This window comes from Anthonomus grandis, chromosome 14 (genome assembly GCF_022605725.1).
Source record: "Anthonomus grandis grandis chromosome 14, icAntGran1.3, whole genome shotgun sequence".
Classification (NCBI taxonomy): Eukaryota; Metazoa; Arthropoda; class Insecta; order Coleoptera; family Curculionidae; genus Anthonomus; species Anthonomus grandis.
This window is the reverse complement of record NC_065559.1, coordinates 3,466,686-3,484,918: the sequence shown is the minus strand read 5'-3', so window position 1 is coordinate 3,484,918 and position 18,233 is coordinate 3,466,686. Positions and strand designations below refer to the sequence as shown.

Genomic DNA, 18,233 nt, shown 5'->3' with positions numbered 1-18,233 from the left:
AAATGTCAAACCTCTAAGGCCGCTTCTCCAACCTAAAAACTGTTATTACAGCAAACGCAACACTATAAATATATAAAATTTAAAATATTATTTATTATAAATATACCCCATACTATAATACATTCCATAAATTAGCTATTTGCAAAAAAATAAAGATATAATATGGTTAAAATTCATTTAAAGCCTTCCGAACATACCCTAAGACAAAAATGACAGTGTCAACAGTTATTTGAGAGTTTCGTTGTCATAGCTGTCACTGTCAGCCTGACGAGTGACGATTTATTTTTAATGTAAATAAACAGAACAGATATTTATTTTTATTTTATTCCATTATACTTTTAAACCTAATTTAGAAAGAAAAATCACGATTACCCTCCCCTGTCATGATAGGAACATATTATTTCGTTATAGTGGGGCACAGGGACAAGCCCTTATTCGAAATGGAATTTACCAATACAAAAGACCCTAAGGTAACAACTTTTTAGGGCTTAAATACAAGAAAATATAGTGATATAACTAATAACTTTCAGAAAGAAGATTACAGACATCTCAACCAATTTATAGCCCATTCCGCGTTGGATCTTATAGATGAACACAAATGGAAAAGTCAAAATATGTATCTCAAATCGGTGGATAAGTTTAATCAGTGGTTTGTCTCCGCCTTTGTTACTGCGAGTCTCATAAGATTTGTTATAGTCCATGATAACAGGAATGATGATGGTATCAAGAACTTTTTTAATGAGATTTACGAAGCCTATATTAAACATTCCATGAACCCTTTTTATGAGGAGAATACACCAATAAAAAGTGTAGCCTTTGAAAAGAAGGTGCAGCAATATGGGAAGAAATATTTGGCAAACTAGGAGTACTTAGATGTTAATATTGTTAATATTTATTGTGAAATACAGTGTGCTTGTTCTAAACAATTAATTATACAGATACAGAAGACTGTAGAATTACAAGCAGCAGTTTACAGGAGATTTGCTTAACTACCAGGACTTTTTTTATAAATTATACAACACATTTTGTATTTTAGCCAGATTAATTTATGCATTTTTATGTTTAGTATTCCATCATTTATGTATCTTTTGGAACTATCTAGATTTCAAATTTTTATTGAGGAGTGATGAGATACTTTAAGGAAATGAATGTGAGTGAATAATTTCATACGAGAACTAACTCATTTTTACCTTTATGTTGTTATTTAAATACTTTATTTATATACATATTGTATATGTTGTAAATATAAGTTCTTGTTAAAATATGTATATTTATTTTTAAGTTATTATAATTTATTAATTAAGGATGTTTTTTAGATTCTAAAGTGTATGACTTCGGTATGTGTGTAGAGCATGCTGAAGTCAATATCAATAGTTAAAAGATATTTGTTCTGCATCTTTCTATTCATCCAGATCTTTTATACTTTCAACAGTTTTTCTTCATAAATAGCAAATATTGAAATTTATCAAATACACAAGTTTTAATCCATATTTTTCTTGAAAATCCACAACTAGGGTTGTAAGCTTCAATTTTTGTGCAATTAACAAAAAAACTGCACTTTTCCTTCATTTTGGAAGATTTTGTTTAGCTCCAGGGTATCAGACGCGTCGAAAATGACGTTGGTGTCGAATATTGTCAAAATGTCGAATATTATCGGCCCTTTATCTTTTTCGCATATTAGGGACCGCGGACCGCGTCGTCCGGTTGCCGGTGCTTATATTTGCCAGCCTCTCGATCGCTCGTAATGCCCTTGAAATCGTTTAAGATACGTTCTCTATTAGAACATATAGGCAACAGAGCACGAATTCAGGGGAATCCCCTCAACTTAAACCGGCAGACGCACGGTAATTTCCAATCGGTTTATTGGACTAATTTGGCTTCTAGTTTTATCAAACAACTTCTTTTTAGAAAAAGCTGATTTATTTTGTTTTATCTGTTATATTAGCTTAGTGTCGTGTGTACGTGTAGAGAGAGATAGATGACAAATTAGTGTACCGGAATTCTGCGCGGAATCCGTTCTGTTGATTGACGGTTAGAACAATTCTTCTAATAATACAAAGAATGTAGGTAGTTTGCCTTATTCACAATGTAGGTGGTGATATAGCTTTCCTAGAATCTTACGATCTTAGAGGCGAAAAGGAAACTGGGGGTAAGCTACAGGAAATTGTCAAGCAGTGCGTCACTTTAGCGAAAGAAATATATAATACTAATATTTATGCCATCTGCTCAGATAATGCTAGTAACATGAGAAAGATGGGTTCCCAAATCAATTTTTGGTACTCAAATTGCAATAGTCATACTGCAAATCTTTTGGCAAAGGAATTGGTATCAGATGCTATTGCAGGAAGAGTACAATCTGTATTAAGAGAATTTTCATCGCCTGATTTAGAAAAAAGTGTTGTAAAACATAATGGAAAAACAATAATATTAGCTGGGGAAATACGCTGGTGTTCATTTAGAGACTCTTTTATAAATTTTTTAGATAACTTAAAGGCTATGAGAAATGTGATTGCAGAAGATAATACAAAAATCAAACCTAATATAACTAAACTCGTTTTTGATGAAAATTTAAAGAAGCAAGTAGAGGATAGAAAAAACGACAAAAACAAGCATTAAATGTTTATTCTTTATCTGCCAATTTTTTACATCCACAGTATAGGGGTAAAATGTTATCTGAAGAACAAATTCGAGATGTGGAAAACTTTCTCATAGACAATTTAGGTGCTACTGCATTAAATGATTTCCATTTTTATAAAAATATTAAAAATTTCTCGGACTATTATTCAGATCCAGACTATTATTCAACTTATGGCTAAGTTAGCCATAAGTTGAATACAATACCAGCCTCTTCAGCACAGCTCGAGAGACTTTTCTCAAACTGGTCTTTCATTCATTCAAGGCTGAGAAATAGACTCAGCTCAAAAAATTCAAAAAAACTGACTTATATTTATTACCATCTAAAAATAAGGGATGAAAATAAAAGTGACGAATATTAATTTTATATTTTAAATGCCGTTTTTACAATCATTTGTGAATGTATTTTAAGTTTGAAATCCTGTTAAGTTGACTTGTTTTTAGTTGTATTTTTTTAAACAATATATTAATATTAATACACATTGAGGTAGAGTTATTTACTGTACTATAACTAACTTATTCTGTGGTTTTAGTCAGGCCTGGTTGTATAGTATAGTATTTAGTTCCAAATTCCAATTAAAATATCAAAATATATTTTCGACAGTCGAATATGTCAAAAATTAATGGTGTCAAAAAATAATTTTCGACGCGTCGAAAATATCGTCGAATATGACAAATTTTCGACGTACCCAACCCTGGCTCCAGAGCAGTGGAAGTGTATGACTTATTCCATCTACCTGGAATCAAAACAGGATTTTCCTCCTATGATCCTTCTTCCACTGATCTTCAGACAGAGAGAATCTTCAATTATCCTTTTTTGTCTTAGAGGATCTTGGGTATCTTGAAAAGTATACAACTGGAAGTAGAGCATGAGTCTATGAATATGGAGAAACACCAGTTAAAAAACTTTGTTAAACACTATCTACAGAATTTCTAAGTTAACAATACCTTTAATCAATATTTTTCTATTGCAGTTTATCCAATTACGTATGAATTATGACATATGTGCATCGTACAAAATATAGTAGGAATTTGCTAAAAAGTTATAATTAAAAGATTGATTTTCCTATGCTCTTTCTTCCACTGATAAATCCATCCATGATCTTCAATAATCCATCTTTGTCTTAGAATATCTTGCGTATCTCAAAAACAGTTAAAGTGACTTCCAGTTACCTGGAAGTAAAACATGAGTCTTTTGTGTTCCTTTTTCTATTGAAAGAAATTGCAATTTTCTATCTTCGTCTTGAAAAATCTTATTTATCTCTAAAGCAGTGGAAGTGTATATAAGTTGATATATTGAACCAATATTTATTGTCATTAACTTGCTTATTTAAATTTAGACATGTTTAACATCACAATGAAAACTTTGTATGTAGAAAATACTTAAAACTAGGTTAGAAATATGTTATTTGTATCAAGTCCTTATTAAACTGTATTAATGCGATTTGTTATTTTTACTATCTACATATGGAATTAAAGGTTATATCTTACACAAACACACTCAAAGAGAGTTATAATTTTATCCAGTATATATAGATAAGCATTTGTAAAAAAAAATGTTCGATATTTGTATTTAATAATTTATAGAAATGTAAACAAAACATGACTATAACAATAAAATAATTAATGTTGTCAAAGTGAACTGAACTAATTGAAGGAAAAACTGGACATTATTCCAAAATTTCCCAAAAACTTAAATTAAAGCTGTTTTATTTATAAACAATTGATTTAATACATGTATATGAAAAAATCTAATGGGTCTAAGTCTGGACTTCGTGCGGGCCAATCTTTTCGACTTCCACGTGTTAGAAAAAAAGAACGGAATAATCAAATTATATAAAATATACGCGAGTATAAGTCAAATATAGTTAAAATATTCCTTATAGGATTGTTAGTAATTGTGGTCCTACAAGACGACTTTCTACAATAAATATTGTTTGTATTCCGAATAAAGTTTCACAATAATTTTTTTTTATTTCCTAATTACCTACACTCAAATACTGTCATTTCAAGTTTAACCGAACAACTAAAAATTTAAAACAGACATTAAATTAATAACTAAGTCCCGCTCTGTACATCCTCCCTTATGGCTATGTATAAAAAAATATCACAGTCCATTATTATCTCCCTGGTTGCTCCCTGATAAAGGATCATCACTTCATTTCCAATGTGGCGTAATAGCTTCCCGATACAAGACCGAACATGGCCAGGATCATGATCAGGATGTCCTTGATTAACCTCCAATGGAACCTTCCCCAACCTTCGTCCCAGTCGACGATGATCTCGATTAATGCGGGCACGAAGAGTCCGAGGGTCGAGAAGAAAATTGCTCCTACAAAGTCGATTAGGGAACCTAAATGTTCACCACCTGCAGCAGCGATACCTGAAAGAAGATACACGTTTAATTAATGATAAAAAAATAGGCGGTTTTCCTAAATTGTCTCAAATGTCCTTGGTTGGAAAAAGAATTCCCAGATCATCAAAGTATTGTCTGGAAAACTTTATGGCAAGCAAGAACTTACATACATACAATAAACTTGTATGAAATTGAACTGGAGAAGCAACAAAAGCTTGTGACAGATCTTACGGAACAAATTATTAAACAAAGATGATCATGATGGTCATTAAACAAGTCTGGTGTTTCACCGAGATCAACTTTAGAGCGTGGGTTCAAATACTACACTAGTCACGTTTTTCTTTTTTATATTTTTTGTTGAATTTTTGTTCGATGTTATTGTTTTTTATTATAAAATATGTGGGTTAGCAGGTCATCTAGCTAAAGGGTAATTTTAACTAATTTTAAAATTTGATTCACCGTGACTGATAAAACAGGGCCTTAAAAGTTTGGGCGATTTGCGGAACACTGAAAAAGCATCTACTCCTCGACATATAGATGGCGCTAAGAAAGAGAAATTACCTCCTCGAGACTCGGACTAATAAGCATCGGATATTTCATATAAAATGCGGCCATTTTTCAAAGTTCTTTAGCTTGCAGGTGATCTCTTTTTACTTTTACGAAAAATCTTAACAAAATTGATCTGTTCTCATATATCCTTCTTTGAGGCCCTGCCTTTCCTACCTGATAATGGTCTAATAAAACGAGTCCTTCTAGAGAAAAGTAGGTTTTTACATTATCACCTCTTCATTTGAATCCGCGGTTTGTGCATTAAGGTATGTCGAGTCTGAGAGAGATGTCATCTCTTCAGAGAACGTTACTACTCCTACTCCTTTAACTTCATATTATCTTTGTCTCTATTATCGTCAAATGACAGGTCCACATTTATTTAATCTTCTTCCAACATAATCAAGTTGAACAAGCCTAGGATAATTGATTTCTGTTTCCTCAAACTTCATTTCATCCTATTCTTGAGCCAGAAGTAACTTCCTTATTAACATTCATGAACTTACCTATAGTCTGATTACTTGAGTGAGTAACTAATAGAACAACCATTTGAGACTGTGTCAAAGTTATTGATCTGATGATTTTGAACTTACCAGTAATAAACATGACGAGCCCGGTCCTGAGAAGAATCTGTGAAATGTTGTGACGGTTTTCGGGAATTCGGTCCTTAATCCGGTTCCAGGTGATCTCAAGTGGCACGTAGAACTGCAGCATGAACGTGAAGAATACCGCTATCGATATGCTCGCTTGGACTATCTGAGCTGGTCTAAAAACGAAGAAGGGTTTCAATTGTTTTAATTAAACATTAATAAGATCAGTAATTTGAATGAGGTGGTGGCAAAGAGAAATGATGGTCAATTGAACTTGGACTAAGTGTAACCAGTAAGCTCAAATTTCTTTAATAAGTCTGATGGTTTTTTTCTTGCAATACTTTCGAATTGACTTGCGTTCAATCAGAATAGCATTAGATCATCGTCAAATAAGATCAGAAATGGTAACCACATTATCATCATATTGTGGTTACAATTTGTGAATAAATTTTTCACAATAAATCAAAACAGAACAACCCTTTGGGCTGTGGTAGAGTTTTAATTGCAAGTTGAGCAACACTGGTCAAGATGGTGGTATCATCAGCAAATAATACATTTCTGGCTGAATACTTGAAGAGTTATTGACAAAAATTAAGAACAATACAGCAACTGGGCATGCAGTGAAATATCTTGATAATGCAATCGAAAGCCTTACTAAAGTCACAGAATATTGAAGAACAAAAGGATCCATCGTTGAAAGAATCAGAGATGTGTTGTTTTCCCTAAGAAAAACAAAAGACTAAGCATATGTTATAACAAAAATTTAATTTTTTGGTAGTAGTGTCTCAGGATAATGTCTGATCTTATTCAGGGCAACCACTGTCTTCGAGGTCCAGAATCTCAAAAACTACTGGGAATATTTTCATAAAACAAAAACCGTAATATTCAGAAGAATATTCTTAAAAATGCCAACTAGGAGCAAACTTTGTCGAAGTAGAAGTTTCAGTAATATTCACCTGTTTAAGCAGTGTCCAAGGACAATGTCTGACCCTCAAGGTAACCAATCACTTCAAAGTCCATTATCTCAAAAGCTACTGGAACCATTTTCATAAAACAAGACGCATAATCTGCAAATGTTCTTATTTTAATTGCAATATCCATAATCATGGACATAGAGGAACACCAGTAGATCCAACGATACAGAAAGCACCTTCAGATTGCCTTGCAGAAACAGATATCGGGAAGAACTTTAAAAAATTGGAGTCACCTACTCTCCAACTCTGAATACTGCAATTGCAAATACAACTCAGAATACCAACGACTGTGAAATGTTGAACTTCTGGAGCAAGAAAGTAAACAGGGAGTTCCAGTTCTCCAGGCAAGTACCTAAGCGCACTTATTGAATAATTGAATGGAAATGTTGACAAGGCAGGAGTTGGAGACTAATAAGAAAGAAATTGCAAGTATCCGAAGAAGGTTATGTATTGCATCGTATAATTAATGTTATAATTACTTCAGCATCTTGTAATCCACCTTTAAGAGGCCATGATTCTGATTCTGGAAATTTTATGTTTGCTATCTAATTATTATGCAACTTTAAAAGAACCGAATGGCAAAATCAATTATTTAAGTCCCACGATTCAAAATGAAAATATTAATTTGCTTGGTACCGCAGTTAGGAACAATATTATCTTAGAAATTAAAAAAGCTCCATTTTTGACAATAATTCTAGATAGAACACAGGACTCATATTGATTACAGAAAATGATGATAATGTGCTTAAAGAATTAAAAATTTGTGATTAAGAGCAGTATTCGATTACAATGCTAAAGAACTTAAAACTGAAAATTCATACTAAATGTAGAAGACAGGGTTACAATGGAGAAAATGTTATGTCGGATGTCTATGACAATGCTCCGAATGCGGATAATCTCCATATTTTGTTGTAGCTGTATCATTTGTTTAATTGACAAAAGCCACACCCACAATGTGTAAATAAATACCGAATCATCATTATATCTCTTAACAATTAATTGACGCTAATTATGTTGCATAAGATGATCATCTTTGGTACCGCTGATGCCAATAAACAAAGAGAAAACCGCTCATGTATCGCCATCAAATTAACAAGCAATACATTCACATAATTGTTTCCGAGAATCTGCAAAAAGGATAAATGATAGGTATACACCAAAAACCACGTGAGATAATAAATATGAAATGACTCGGTTTTTCTTTAATAACACTACTTACATCTCGTTCGACGGTAAGTTCTTTGTGATGGTGGCCTCGGTGAGATCACCAAACTTGTAGTAGCCAAAGAACCCAATGGCTGTGTACAGACAGACCACCACCGACATCGCTGAGTTTAGTACACCAGGACAACCGAGGAAAGTCGGTTTCGTCATGGAGTTCTCTACTGGCATTATGGTTCCGATACCTTCCATGGCGAATAGTACCGTGCTGAAGAACGATGGAATACCTGAAAAGGATTTGTGAGGGTTTATTACCATTGGAATCTTAGTAGATGTAACAGATACCGAACATAATCCGAACATAAACTCGATTTCGAATTAATACGTATGTAAAGAGGGCTATTAATTATTCTTTCAATAATGACTCTATATGACATAATTTTATATTTATTAATATAAATATTTAGTACAAAACGGTGTTATTACATGGAATGTAATGACATTACATTACTCTTGATAAAAACGGTTTTTTGCAGAAAATAATTGAAAAAAAAAAAGAAAGGAAACTACAGAAATTTTTCTGCAAAATCACTGTTTTTCAAAATAGTATGCTCGAACAATATAGATGATTTCGTCCATAATATCCCTTTTAATAACACTGTTTTTGTACTAAATATTTATATTAATAAATATAAAATTATGTCAAATTTAAATAAACAAACAGTGTTATTAGATTGGATATTATTGACGAAATTGTCTCTTGTTCATGCATGGTGTTTTAAAAAACAGTGATTTTTTAGAAGAGTTTTTTACTGGATAAATATGTGGGGTAGGTGGGGGGACAAGAGTAATGTTGATAAAAAACGAGTTTTTTGCAGATAATAATTGAAAAAAAAAGAAAGAAAAAAAATAAATTTATTAATTAATTCACCTTTTCAAGTTATGAAAAAATAAATTATAATTTGTTTATTTTTTAATAGTGTTCTGTAGACCACCAATTGATTTTTTATTTCTATAATTTCATACACAACAGGGAAATTTTTATTCTGTGCTATATACTTTTTATCAAATCAATCTTCTTGAATAGTATATTTTTTAATTTACTTAGTAAATTACTAACTTTCTCCTCTAACGCAATTATTTTCTGCAAAAAACAACGTTTTTCAATAGCACTACCTTTGTCCCCCCACCCACCCCACACAGTGTACCAATAAGAAATTTTTCTGCAAAATCACTATTTTTCAAAATAGTATGCATGAACAATAAATGATTTCATCGATAATATGCCATATAATAACACTGTTTTTGTACTAAATATTTAGATTGATATATATAAAATTATGTAAAATTTAAATAAACAAACAGTGTTATTAGATTGCATATTATCGACGAAATTATCTCTTGTTCATGCATGGTGTTTTAAAAAACAGTGATTTTTCATAACAATTTTTTACTGGATAAATGTGTGGGGTGGGTGGGGAAGCAAGGGTAGTTTTGATAAAAAACGTTTTTTTTGCAGAAAAAATTGAAAAAAAAAGAAAGGAAAAAGTAAATTTGTTAAATAATTAACTTTTTTCAAAAGCACTACCATTGTACCCCCCACCCACCCCACACAGTTTACCAGTAAGAAATTTTTCTGCAAAATCACTATTTTTTAAAATAGTATGCACGAACAATATAGATGATTTCATCCATAATATTCCATGTAATAACACCGTTTTGTACTAAATATTTATATTAATAAATATAAAATTATGTAAAATTTAAATAAACAAACAGTGTTATTAGATTGGATATTATCAACAAAATTGTCTCTTGTTCATGCACGGTGTTTTAAAAAACAGTGATTTTTCAGAGCAATTTTTTACTGTATACATGTGTGGGGTGGGTGGGGGGCCAAGGGCAGTTTTGATAAATAAACGGTTTTTTGCACAAAATAATTAAAAAAACAGAAAGGAAAGAATAAATTTAATAAATAATTCACTTTTTCAAATTACGGGAAATAAATTATAATTTGTTTATTTTTTAATACTGTTCTATAGAGCTGCTGGTTCTTTATTTCTATAGTTTCGTACACAGCAGGGAAATTTTTATTTTGTACTATATATGTACTTATCAAATCAATCTTCTTGAGTGGCATCTTTTTGAATTTACTTAGTAAATTGTTGTTGACAAATGTACAGCGCATGTCTCGTAGGGTATCCACGACTGATAAAAGAGGGCCTTGAAAGGTTGGGCAATTTACAGAGCACTAAAAAAGCTTCTTGTCCTCGACATATAGATGGCAGTAAGAGAGCGAAATTACTTGCATCTTCGAGACTACACGTCAAGCAATCTGATATGTTATATAAGATGTGGCCATTTTTTATAATTCTTTAGCTTGCAGAGGTTTTCTTTTTACGTTATGAGTTTTTATATTTTATTTAATGTTTTAACAAACCTGTATAACTGTTAATTTTTCTATAATTCTTATTCTGTGGTGTATACTTTTTATTAAATCAATCTTCTTAAATAGTATATTTTTTAATTTACTAAGTAAATTACTTTTTCCTCTAAGGCAATTATTTTCTGCAAAAAACAACGTTTTTCAATAGCACTACCCTTGTCCCCCCACCCACCCCACACAGTGTACCAGTAAGAAATTTTTCTGGAAAATCACTGTTTTTCAAAATAGAATACATGAACAATAAATGATTTCGTCCATAATATCACATCCAATAACAACATTACAACTATTTTTGTGCTAAATATTTATATTAATATATTATATAAAATTATGTAAAATTTAAATAAACAAACAGTGTTATTAGATTGCATATTATCGACAAAATTGTCTCTTGTTCATACATAATGTTTCAAAAAACAGTGATTTTTCAGATGAATTTTGTACTGGTTACATGTGTGGGGTGGGTGGGGGAGCAAGGATAGTTTTAATAAAAAATGAGTTTTTTGCAGAAAATAATTGAAAAAAAAGAAAGAAAAAAAATTAAATTATTGAATAATTCACTTTTTCAAGTTACGGGAAATAAATTATAATTTGTTTATTTTTTAATAGCGTTCTATAGAGCAGCTGATTCTTTATTTTTATAATTTCATACACAGCAGAGAAATTTTTATTTGGTGCTATACAGGGTGTTACTTAAAGTTATGTCATAATTCAAAAGGAACATTCCTGGACCGATTTTATATCAAAAAGTTCATATAAACATGGGTCCTAAAATGCTTAGTTTTTAAGATACAGGGTGTTAAAGTTTTATTTTTTTTTCGTTTTTAATAAATTTTTCAAATACGGTTTAAAATATTGAACTCAATTTTGGCACAGGATATTATGGCATAAAAACACATTTTTTAGATGTTCACCTACTTTTTTTTAGCAACTAGTGGCGTAGGTAGCTATGATGAATTTTTAATACAATTTTACAAAAAAAATACTACGCCATTGACTTACGAAAAAAATTATGATTTTATCTTAATTATCAATCAATTATAAACAAAAAATTCCTTTATGACTTTTGCCGTAAATCTTACTGTATGGGTGTAATCGCTAATTAAAAAAACGTCATTTATGCATAAAATGCATCTTTAAAAATTATGGAAATAAATCAAGTTAGCTTTGCTCGTTGCCAGCAACTGTTTTTTTGTTATTGTAAACATTATGCCACTGACATTAATGATTACTAACTTTTTCCTCTAAGGCAATTATTTTCTGCAAAAAACAACGTTTTTCATTAGCACTACCCTTGTCCCCCCACCCACCCCACATAGTGTACCAGTAAGACATTCTTCTGCAAAATCACTATTTTTCAAAATAGTATGCACGAACAATATAGATGATTTCGTCCATAATATTCCATCTAATAACACTGTTTTTGTACTAAATATTTATATCAATATATTATATAAAATTATGTCAAATTTAAATAAACAAACAGTGTTATTAGATTGGATATTATCGACGAAATTGTCTCTTGTTCATGCACGGTGTTTTAAAAAACAATGATTTTTCCGAACAATTTTTTACTGTATACATGTGTGGGGTGGGTGGGGGGCAAGGGTAGTTTTGATATAAAACGGTTTTTAGTAGAAAATAATTGAAAAAAAAAATAAGGAAAAAAACAAAATTTATTAAATAATTCACTTTTTCAAGTTACGGGAAATAAATTATAATTTGTTTATTTTTTAATAGTGTTCTATAGAGCAGCTGATTCTTTATTTCTATAATTTCATACACAGCAGAGAAATTTTTATTCTGGGTTTTTTTAATTTTTGTGTATTCTGTGTTGAGTAGTATCTTTTTGAATTTACTTAGTAAATTATTGTTGACAAATGTACAGCGCATGTCTCGTAGAGTATCCATGAGGGTCAAAAGAGGGCCTTGAAAGCTTGGGCAATTTACGAAGCACTGAAAAAGCTTCTTGTCCTCGACATATAGATGGCGGTAAATACGTCAAATTTCCTCATCGAGACTACATGGACTGTCAAGCAATTTGATATATCATATAAGATATGGCGATTTTGTTCTTTAGCCTGTAGAAGTTTTCTTTTTACGTTAAGAGTTTGTATATTTTATTAAATGTTTTAACAAACTTGTACAACTGTTAATTTTTCTATAATTCTTATTCTGTGGTGTATACTTTTTCTCAAATCAATCTTCTTGAATGGTATCTTTTTTAATTTACTTAATAAATTACTAACTTTATCCTCTAAGGCAATTATTTTCTGCAAAAAAATAACGTTTTTCAATAGCACTACCCTTGTCCCCCCACCCACCCCACACAGTGTACCAGTAAGAGATTTTTCTGGAAAATCACTGTTTTTCAAAATACAATACATGAACAATAGATGATTTCGTCCATAATATTCCATCTAATAACACTGTTTTTGTACTAAATATTTATATCAATATATTATATAAAATTATGTCAAATTTAAATAAACAAACAGTGTTATTAGATTGGATATTATTGACGAAATTGTCTTTTGTTCATACATAATGTTTCAAAAAACAGTGATTTTTCAGAAGAATTTTTTACTGGGTAAATGTGTGGGGTGGGTGGGGGGGGCAAGGGTAGTTTTAATAAAAAATGAGTTTTTTGCAGAAAATAATTGAAAAAAAAGGAAGGAAAAAAATTAATTTATTAAATAAATCACTTTTTCAAGTTACGGAAAATAAATTATAATTTGTTTATTTTTTAATAGTATTCTATAGAGCAACTCATTCTATATTTCTATAGTTTCATACACAGCAGGGAAATTTTTATTTGGTGCTATATACTTTTTATCAAATCAATCTTCTTAAATAGTATATTTTTTAATTTACTTAGTAAATGACTAACTTTCTCCTCTGAGGAAATTATTTTCTGCAAAAAACAACATTTTTCATTAGCACTATCCTTGTCCCCCAACCCACCCCACATAGTGTACCAGTAAGACATTCTGCTGCAAAATCACTATTTTTCAAAATGGTATGCGTGATCAATAAATGATTTCGTCCATAATATCACATCTAATAACACTGTTTTTGTATTAAATATTTATATTAATAAATATACAATTATGTCAAATTTAAATAAACAAACAGTGTTATTAGATTGGATATTATCGACAAAATTGTCTCTTGTTCATGCATGCTGTTTTAAAAAACAGTGATTTTTCAGAAGAATTTTTTACTGGGTATGTGTGGGGTGGGTTGGGGGGTCAAGGGTAGTTTTGATAAAAAACGTTTTTTTGCAGAAAATAATTGAGAAAAAAAGAAAGAAAAAAAGTAAATTTGTTAAATAATTAACTTTTTCAATAGCACTACCCTTGTCCCCCCACCCTCCCCACACAGTGTACCAGTAAGAAATTTTTCTGCAAAATCATTGTTTTTCAAAATAATATGCACGAACAATATAGATGATTTAATCCATAATAGCCTATCTAATAATGCTCTTTTTGTACTAAATATTTATATTAATATATATAGAATTATACAAATATAAATCAATAAACAGTGTTAATAGACTGGATACTATCGACGAAATCGTCTCTTGTTCACGTATACTATTTTGAAAAACAGTGATTTTGCAAAAGAATTTCTCACTTGACAAATGTGTGGGGTGGGTGGGGGGGCAAGGGTAGTGTTGTTAAAAAAAAAAACTGTTTTTTTAATAAAAAAATGATAATCGTTTTCCTCTAATATGCACACATTTTCTTTAAATATAACCTTTTCCTTATGTCTAATAATTTGGGTGCGAGCAATGGGTGGTTTTGCTAAATACTTGCCATGAACAATTTATTAATTAAGAATAACTTCCCAATATTTTTGATTATCATTAATACCAAAAAAGGATTGTGTGAAATCTGACATTTTTTATCTTAGGGTTGGTGATTTTAAAATCACACTTTAGTCCAGTCACAATAATCAGATTATACCAGTCGCATATATATGCGAGATATATTAGTCATGAATTTGTAGTCCGTCTGCACGTCTTACATTTAAATTTCCCGCCTTATAATGAATTCAAAAATCCCGCGTTTTTCTTGACATGTCTTAGTCAGTATTGTAACAACCTGCAATATCGGTTAAGCATAGTTATTTCCCAAATAGTTCTAAAGGGTGCACTTTAGTCGCATCGTAAATGTGTTGTTATGTGGTATACATGTGATTAAGCCCTGTATAACAGACCAAAATTTGATTAACGTTCCAGCAACATGTGATAATTGACATTTAAATGGGTCTGTCTACAATTGCACGGACGGTCAGTAGAATTTTATTTATTTGTACGTTAAATTCATTGTGTTTTCTATTTATCAAATTAGTGTCCTTTTTCAATTAACATTAATTTAATCGATTTTAATAAGAACAACATGAAAAGAAGAGCTATTAATTACACTTTTAACAATGACTCTCCTTTATTACTGAAATCTATCGTTTATATAATAATAATAATAATAATAATAATAATAATAATAATAATAATAATAATAATAATAATAATAATAATAATAATAATAATAATAATAATAAAAAAACGCCAAATACAGAGATCTAGAAATTCAAATCGGAAGGCAATGGAGAATGGATAATGTTCAGACCATCTCAATTGTTATATCAACGATCTCAATTGTTAACGGGTGTAATACCAAAGAGTCTACTGGAATACCTTAAACAACTAGGAACTGGCGAACATCTATATAAGCACATGCAAAAGGCAGTACTACTGGCAACTGCTCACAGCACCCGGAAATTTCTAGAAGATAACTCTACATTTCAGGTCACTTAAGGGCACCGAAAAGGCCCCCACAGACCACACAGCTTAATCCTTTTGATATCGGAGGTATCTGGGATAAGTAAATGATCCCCCCCCTCCTTAGAGGGAGTGCGAGCCTTAACTGGCTGTATATAATAATAATAATAATAATAATAATACACTTGACAATGGTTTTCAAAAGTTAGGTTTTTTCTCTAGTCTGGGTTTTTCTAGCATAACTCCGCCAACGTGAGTAAGACAACATCATTCTATTACCATTATTTAAGTTATGTGACTAAGATGGCTATATGTAACTCGGCTTGACCTCGATCACTAAAAGATTTTAGTGATTCTAGTCATACCAAAGAGCTCCAAGCCTGACTTACCCATCGCTTTAGTAGGAAACACTATTACCAGTCAAATTTCTTGAAGATTTGGATAAGCAATTTTTAAAGCAACGTCAAATAATACACTAATTAGTGTAAATGATTCAGGGCAAACCTTAAAATGACTTTCTGTAATCCAAATAGTAAAGCATCTATAGACTACTAAGTTAGACTACTTTTTGTCATTTGTGTGTTTAATACTGGAAAAAATTAGGCAACGCATTCATGGAACTCCATGCTCATCAAACCTCTTTTAATTGTGCCCCTAATTATTGGATATTCTTTTATTATAATTAAAAATTATATATTTGGATAAAGAATATAATTACGACATTTCCCTACTGTAGTTTCTGTGCCTTTTACTCAAATTTATACGCTCTGTATGAATATATAAGTTTAGTAGAATATACAAGACCTGGAATTTTAAAAGAATATCATATGTAAAGACAATAATTCACTGTGCTCCCAAAATTGGTCCTTGAGGGACTCTATTAATAAGAATCTCTTTATATAAAACACCTTATATAGATTATACTATGTTTATAAAGGATTTTCTTATACAATTATACCATATATTCATTTTTATATGTCTACACCAATCGAGGGATTTCAGATGCCATTAGTTAATTAGTGCATAACTTTAATGCATATGAGGCACGTTTTCGATTTTTTTTTAATTTTAAATTTCTTATTGGATAATAGTTAATAAATAAGCATTTAAGAAAATATTTTTTGTCACGGGTTTCGGATTATATTTGATCATCTTCAGAAAAAAAAATAATTCGCATATAATCTCAAATGCTTTTACTTAATTAGTGCATAACTTTAATGCATTTAATGCACATTTTATATTTTTTCTATTTTAAATTTTCTGTCACGTATTTCAATATATTTTGATCATTTTCGGGAAAAAAAATTAATTTGAATAAAATCCATAGTTCCTTGATAATCCTGGAATATCAAGTGCTTTTACTTAATTAGTGCATAACTTTAATGCATCTGATAAACATTTTCTATTTTAAATCGGCCATTAATCTTTGATGTTAATTATTAAATAAGTGTTTAAGAAATAATTTTTCCCACGCGTTTCGGTTTGTTTTGATCATCTCCAGAAAAAAATCATTTGAATAAGATCGATAGTTCACAGAAAACACATTGAAGAGTCATATATCGCACGTCTATCTATTAAAGAAAAAAACTTTGTTTAAACAGGAGTAAGAGATTCCTTGTAACAGCTTTATAATACCAACAGAACATCTTGCAGCACTTGGTGAACATAAATCGTGTTTGAGGTGGCTGTTCATAGGCAGTGTTCTATCAACCTTTGATGCCTAATTTTGCTTGCTCTTTTTATTAATGCAAGTTACTAATATGTTATGTTGATCATGAAGAATATCATTTGCTTGGTAAATTGGTGTTTTTGACTGAAAAAACCAAGACTTCCTACTAGAGGTAACATGAAAAAAACTAGTACAAGAAGTTCATCAATTAATAAATTGGTATTTGTAAAGGTTGGTTCCAGAACTCATTAATCTCTGAACAGTTGAAATCAGGGCAATCAGGTTAAAGCCAAGCTCTACTGAGAGGAATTCGAGATTCAATTCCTTTGTCTGCTGAAGCATTAACTCAACAGCAAAACCCCTATTTCAACATATACAGCTGTACATATACAAAGTAATCTCTTAGCATCTGGTGAACACAACTTGTGAAAGGACTAGATTGATAACAAATGAAACGCTGCTTCCTAGAGATAATAAAGCTCACTTATCCAGTAAAACAGTAAAATTCTTACACTAAAGCAATGCATACCTTCTAGTCCTGTAGTCAAACTTCTCTCTGAGAGTTTGACCTCGCTAATCCCGTTGAAGATGTAATAGAGGGTGATTCCGAATGCGATGACCATCATGCTGTTGGCGATAAATGAAAATGGCACCAAGTGCTTCAGTTCGCGTACTTGGCAGCAGATGATTAACGGTACGAGGATCATCAGTTTGAAGTATTGGTCCCAGGTTTCTGTTTCAGGGAAGTAGTACGAAAATAACTGAAAAAAAAAAGAAGAGAACAGTTCAAAAACTTATGTGGTATATGACTTGTGAATATTATGTTATTGTATATTAAAATTTGAATTTATATGAGATTAAGGAGCAAATAACTATGGTTGCTATGAAATTTGTCTTACAGTTGATTGTTTCAGGCAGTTGAGAACAAGAGTGTTGCCTGCCTGGAAAACCTGGCAGCAAAGGAGATGAATTCTTTCTTTTTCTTTCAAAGGAAGCTAAGATAATCGGTCGTTTCTTTTAGGTCAGTAGTTATTTGGTTCGTCCAGGCGGTTGAACACATGAAAAACTGCCTGG

General features: G+C 31.0%; 2 protein-coding genes across 2 annotated transcripts in view; one reads left to right on the top strand and one right to left on the bottom strand.

The window, feature by feature from the left end:
• The first annotated feature begins 249 nt into the window (after positions 1-249).
• Positions 250-1,268, top strand: LOC126744467 (probable trafficking protein particle complex subunit 2). The gene is made up of 2 exons (XM_050451906.1): positions 250-470; positions 531-1,268. Exons 1-2 carry the CDS (start codon positions 384-386, stop codon positions 861-863), a joined length of 420 nt encoding a protein of 139 aa, XP_050307863.1. The 5' UTR covers positions 250-383; the 3' UTR covers positions 864-1,268.
• Positions 1,269-3,926: 2,658 nt separating this feature from the next.
• LOC126744465 (proton-coupled amino acid transporter-like protein CG1139) overlaps positions 3,927-18,233 on the bottom strand; it is a 34,861-nt gene continuing 20,554 nt past the window's right edge. Inside the window, exons 7-10 of the mRNA XM_050451904.1 lie at positions 17,689-17,920; positions 8,320-8,548; positions 6,130-6,302; positions 3,927-5,017 (exon numbers count right to left, since the gene is read on the bottom strand). Coding sequence (XP_050307861.1) covers positions 4,788-5,017; positions 6,130-6,302; positions 8,320-8,548; positions 17,689-17,920 — 864 coding nt within the window. The 3' untranslated portion in view covers positions 3,927-4,787. The remainder of the gene's footprint in view (positions 5,018-6,129; positions 6,303-8,319; positions 8,549-17,688; positions 17,921-18,233) is intronic.

Excerpts from the sequence above, each read along its gene's own strand:
- LOC126744467 (XM_050451906.1), top strand. The coding sequence starts at position 384 with ATGATAGGAACATATTATTTCGTTATAGTGGGGCACAGGGACAAGCCC. Across the intron at positions 471-530 it reads CCAATACAAAAGACCCTAAG|AAAGAAGATTACAGACATCT; the intron begins GTAACAACTTTT and ends AATAACTTTCAG.